Source organism: Ursus americanus, chromosome 24 (assembly GCF_024610735.1).
Source record: "Ursus americanus isolate L20-20 chromosome 24, mUrsAme1.1.p, whole genome shotgun sequence".
Taxonomy (NCBI): domain Eukaryota; kingdom Metazoa; phylum Chordata; class Mammalia; order Carnivora; family Ursidae; genus Ursus; species Ursus americanus.
The window spans coordinates 35,980,780-35,986,404 of record NC_142150.1 but is presented as its reverse complement, the minus strand read 5'-3'; the positions used below and the strand labels follow the sequence as shown (position 1 = coordinate 35,986,404).

The 5,625-nt window shown below is 37.9% G+C and overlaps 1 protein-coding gene across 1 annotated transcript; it reads left to right on the top strand.

The window, feature by feature from the left end:
- The first annotated feature begins 2,790 nt into the window (after window positions 1-2,790).
- Window positions 2,791-3,726, top strand: LOC123785338 (olfactory receptor 5AN1-like). Its single transcript, XM_045787070.2, has one exon. It carries the CDS (start codon window positions 2,791-2,793, stop codon window positions 3,724-3,726), a length of 936 nt encoding a protein of 311 aa, XP_045643026.2.
- The last annotated feature ends 1,899 nt before the right edge of the window (window positions 3,727-5,625 follow it).

The following is a 5,625-nucleotide window of genomic DNA, read 5'->3' as shown; positions in this document are numbered from 1 at the left end:
CTTTATGTCAACCAATCCTTGCAGCAACCCTCTGAGGTGATAAGTACTCTTAGTGCCATTTATAGATGAGGCAACTGAGGCACAGAGAGGTTAATAACTTGCTAAGGATGACCCAGCCAGTAGGTCAAAGCCAGGAAATTCTGAAAATCTGTTCTCTCAGTAATGCTCTCTGCCCTTCAGTTCCCCTTCCCCTCTCCCTTTCTGTCTTACTCTGTGCTTACTTTTAAGGATTTATGTATCTTAATAAGTTTTCTTCCTGTATATAGAGCAGTTGTCGAAAATTGATCAAATACAGAGAAGCTAAAGAAGGAAATCAAAATCATATCAGTCATTACTTTTGGCATTTTTAATTGTTTCCTGTGTTTCTATGTGTGTGTGAGAAAGACAGATATTATATAACGCAAAAAAATTTTTCCTTCAGAAAGGTAGAACCATTTTGTACCCTCATCAGTACTAAATATGAGTGCCTCATCATCTGATCAGTGCCTTTTATATTGAGGGCATTGCTACATTCTCTTTTTATGCTTTGTGACTCTTTTTCCCTTATCAATTGTATTTCACAAGTATTTACTTAAGTGGGTTTTTCTCTCATAACCAAGTTTAAAATTGTACATCTTTCTCTTCTAGTTACTGTTTTGGTGTTATATTTCAGACATTTTTTCCACATACCAAGATTACATACATGCATAACAAGAATTTATCCTTTGTGTATCAATTAAAATACTAATTTTATCATATTTAAATTCTTACCGATATTTAAATTTTTCTAAAATGTCTGTAAGGTCTTTTGACACGTGTCTGTTTTTATAAGATAGTGAATTGTCAGTGTTTATAATACTTTTAATACTTGAAAGTTCATGTCTTTTTAATTATTAATAAGTCAAGCAGAGAAAGACAGTTATCATATGGTTTCACTCATCTAAGGAACATAAGAAGTAGGAAGATCGGTAAGAGAAGAAAGGGGTAAAGAAAGGGGGGTAATCAGAAGGGGGAATGAAGCATGAGAGACTATGGACTCTGAGAAACAAACTGAAGTCTTCAGAGGGGAGGGGGTGGGGGAATGTGATAGGCTGGTGATGGGTAGTAAGGAGGGCATGTATTGCATGGTGCACTGGGTGTTATACGCAGCTAATGAATCATGGAACTTTACATCAAAAACCAGGGATGTACTGACTGTATGGTGACTAACATAATAAAATAAAAAAAATTATAAAAAAATAGGGAATTGTCAGTGTTTATAATACTTTTTAATACTTGAAAGTTCATGTCTTTTTAATTATTCATATTTTTTCAAAAATTTCTTAGCTGTTCTCCCTGATTTACTCTTTCATCTCAAGGAAGGACAGTTTGTTAGGGAGCATAGGCCATAGTTGCAATCCATTACGAATCCGTTAGTGAGCTCTAACATGATGACTGTATCAATAAAACATATGAAATATACTATGTAGTACCTGGTAATTGAAGTTATTTACTTTTCCTCTGCATCAAGGTCCATCATAGTTTGTTGCTGGTTGTCAGTTGACCAAGTGTACCCAAACTCAAGCAGACTAAATAGAAAATTGTTTCTGTGCTTTGTGTCTTCGTGGCCCCAGGTGGTTTGATTTGCTTCTACATGAGGTCTGAATCTACATCTGCCCAGAAGGTAATGATTCCTCACTGTCTACAAGGTCCGCGGTGCCTCAGGAAATCCCTCAAATTAACCCATAGAACTACAGCACTGTTGACGCTAACTAACCATGGGTACAGCCGTCATTCATGGTTATCAGTAAGCAGTCCATGATGGTAAGAGCCAACACCTATTGAACAATTACTATGTACAGGATTGTGTGCTGAGCATCCCCATGAATTTTCATGTAACTATCCTAGTAATCTGAGAGTTCAGGGGCTCTTAATGTTCTCACGTTATTTTGTGTTAATCAATCTTAGTGTGTAAGCTACTGAGACAAGTTCATAAAGCGAGAGGGAATCAGACAAAACTCCAAAGTCTGAACCTTTAACTACAGTACCATACTATTTCTCAAGTAGTAAAATACCCTAAAATTGAAAAAAGGTTGGGGTCAATAGTGAGCTCTACTACCTTCCCTTTGGCATACCTAGTACGAAGACTTCACTAAGAAGACTTGTTCCACAACTTTACTGGGCACATATCTGTTCCTTAGGAAAATATTATCAGTCATCAGTTATGATATAGTTTTCCAGACCACTTAGAAAATGATATATTAACTGCATTCATATAAGAGATTGTGAAATTATTACAAATGTGGTAAATAACTTTTCTTTAGGATAAGGAGGAAATTTTAAAACATTATCTAGATGACCATCTGGGACTGAAAAGCTATCTCATTTTTAATCTAGAGTGATTTCACATATTTTTTTGTATGGTTATGTATGAATTATCAGAGGTTTTAAAAAAACTTTTAATCAATGATGTCTGTAATAATCACAGCATTTCTGTTATTTTAGTTCTCAGTCAAATTCAAAAATAACTCTTTAATTTTCATACGACGTCATGAAATAATTGAGAACCCGAAGCACTTTTTTTCTTTTTTAATTTCAATTTAATTAGGCAACAGATAGGACATCTTTAGTTTGAAGCACTTTTGACAACACACGTCTTGACAATTTCAGATGAAAAGCTGGATGTTTTCATTAGGACAGTGAAGGATTGCTTCTTTCCCTGTACTCATTGGAGGAAAAAAATGACACATACGAGAATTTTAATGCTGTCATTTCACCTGATTCAGCGGCGCATTCTCTTCTCTCTTTTCTGATTTCAGAAGCAGCAAGCCAATGCTTGGGGGAGGAAATATTACAGAGGTCACTTATTTCATCCTTTTGGGATTCTCTGATTTTCCCAGAATCCTAACAGTGCTCTTTGTTGTATTCCTGCTGATCTACATTTTGACTCTGACTTGGAACCTGTGCCTCATCATCTTAATAAGGATGGACTCTCACCTCCACACACCCATGTACTTCTTCCTCAGTAATCTGTCCTTCATAGATATCTGCTATGTGACCTCTACAGCTCCCAAGATGCTCTCCACCTTTTTCCAAGAGCAGCAGACTATCACCTTTGTGGGTTGTGCTGTTCAGTTCTTTGTCTTTTCAACCGTGGGATTGAGTGAGAGTTGTCTTCTGACAGCCATGGCTTATGACCGATATACTGCCATTTGTAATCCACTTCTCTATTCAGCAATCATGTCACCCACCCTCTGTATTCGGATGGTGCTGGGATCCTATATGGCTGGACTCTCTGCTTCTATATCTCCGTTGTGTACAGTGTTTCAGCTCCACTTTTGTGGGCCTAATGTCATCAAGCACTTTTTCTGTGACACGCCCCAACTGTTAAATCTGTCCTGCACTGACACTTTCTTTGTACAACTGTTGATTGGTGTATTAGCAGTTTTCTTTGGGATAATAAATGCCCTCATTATCATGATATCCTATGGCTATATTGTCATGTCCATCATGAAGATCACTTCAGCTAAAGGCAGGTCCAAGGCTTTCAACACCTGTGCTTCTCATCTGCTAGCTGTTTCCCTTTTCTATACCTCAAGTATCTCTGTCTATTTGAGTTCCAGCTCTGGTGGTTCCTCCAGCTTTGAGAGATTTGCATCAGTATTCTACACTGTGGTTATTCCCATGTTGAATCCATTGATTTACAGTCTGAGGAACAAGGAAATCAAAGATGCCGTGAGGAGGTTACAAAAGCGATGTTCTTGCTGAGGTCCTGTCCAGATTTGTCCTATTAGAAACCTTAACCCTCAATAATGTGCACATGAATGGACTCTGACAAATTCATACTGCCTTTGGAAAAAGAAAGCTTAATTTCACACAGATAATATGCCAAATGCACTGATAGCTGACTTGATTCACCAGAAGCATAATACCTTTAAATCCTGTAGGCTCATCCTTTCACCCTACTGGAGGGGCCTCATTTTTTATTAACTGTCTGCAAGTGAGGTCTGGGTGCTCAGTCAGTTAAATATTTCCCTTATGCTCAGGTCATGATCCCAGGGTCATGGGATTGAGCCCCACATTGGGCTCTGTGCTCAGTGGGGAGTCTGCTTCTCCCTCTCACTCTGTCCCTCCTCTTGCTTTGCTCTCTCTCAAATAAATAAAATCTTAAAAATAATCTGCAAGTATTTGTAAAATGTTAAGGTTTAGAGACTTGTTACTTCTTTTTGCCTCAGAGATTGAGCCCTGTTCAATCTCCGACCTCTGATTGTAATGGAGTCATACCTGACACAGGCCCCCGGGAGTGCAGAGCCCTTGTCTCCTAAATATTTTGATGAAGCATCATCCAGACATGAGGGTGTTCGATGTTCTGTATTTCTGACCATAATGGGAATAAATAGAGGTGATGTGCCTTTGAATAGAAACAAAGCTATACAGTTGTCTTAGTTGTGTCTCCTGGAAGAGCAGTCTCAGTTGGCTAATGTTTGTCTGAGGCCTCTTTTGAGAATAATCATCTAATAATTTTGGTCACATGTCAGTCTCCAGCAACTGTAATCTAAGGAAGCAGGAGGTAATTTATAAAGAGAAGTGGAATGAAGAATGTCATCCCTTCGGTATCATTTACTTATGAGTCTGATGACTTTGTTTTTTGCTTCTAGTGTTCAGTGGGGATTTCTTTTTTTTTTAATAAAAATTTTTTATTGTTATGTTAGTCACCATACAGTGCATCCCAAGTTTTTGATATAAAGTTCCATGATTCATTACTTGCATATAACACCCAGTGCACCATGCAATACGTGCCCTCCTTAATATCCATCACCAGCCTATCCCGATCCCCCACGACCTCCCCTCTAAAGCCCTCAGTTTGTTTCCCAGAGTCCATAGTCTCTCATGGTTCATTGCCCTTCTGTTTACCCCCCGCTTTCTTCTTCCCTTTCTTCTCCTACCAATCTTCCTACTTCTTATGTTCCATAAATGAGTGAAACCATATGATAATTGTCTTTCTCTGCTTGACTTATTTCACTTATCATTATCAGTGGGGATTGCTTTTGGAAGATGACATTCAAAGTCTGTATCACAGCCAGTAGCTATTTCTGGTATTCTGGGACTCAAACCTCTCTCTCTCTCTCATTAAGTCAAGAAAATTTACCCTGGCTGACATAGCTAGTGTGTCATACTATCAAATCATTTCTAGTATTTCAAGCATCTATTCATGTTTGGTGTGAGTACGCTTGTGTGTAAATTCATTATAATAATAGAGTAACTGAATATTGAATATTGAAGACTAAGAACAAATATGGAGAGCTGGTATACTTTTTCATTGTCTGTGTTCAACATTTTATATTATACAGATTTATGGTTTTGTACGGGGTGATCTAATTTATGGAGTAGATGATTAGACTTACTCTAATGCTGATACTTTCTAGGAAGCCTCCAGAGCCAGAGAGGAAATAAATAGTGCGAATGGCAGGGTTTTTAACTGTGGCCAGTTTTGTCTGTCTAAAGTAGAACCTAAAATGTTTAGTCCTCGTGATCTGTTTCACAAGTGGAACAAGATGTGTATCAACACTGGCTGCTGATATACAGATTGCTCGGACTTGACCCAACTGATATAAAACAGATGTTACAATTACATAATATCCCTGGAGAGTCACTGGGTTTTTAATG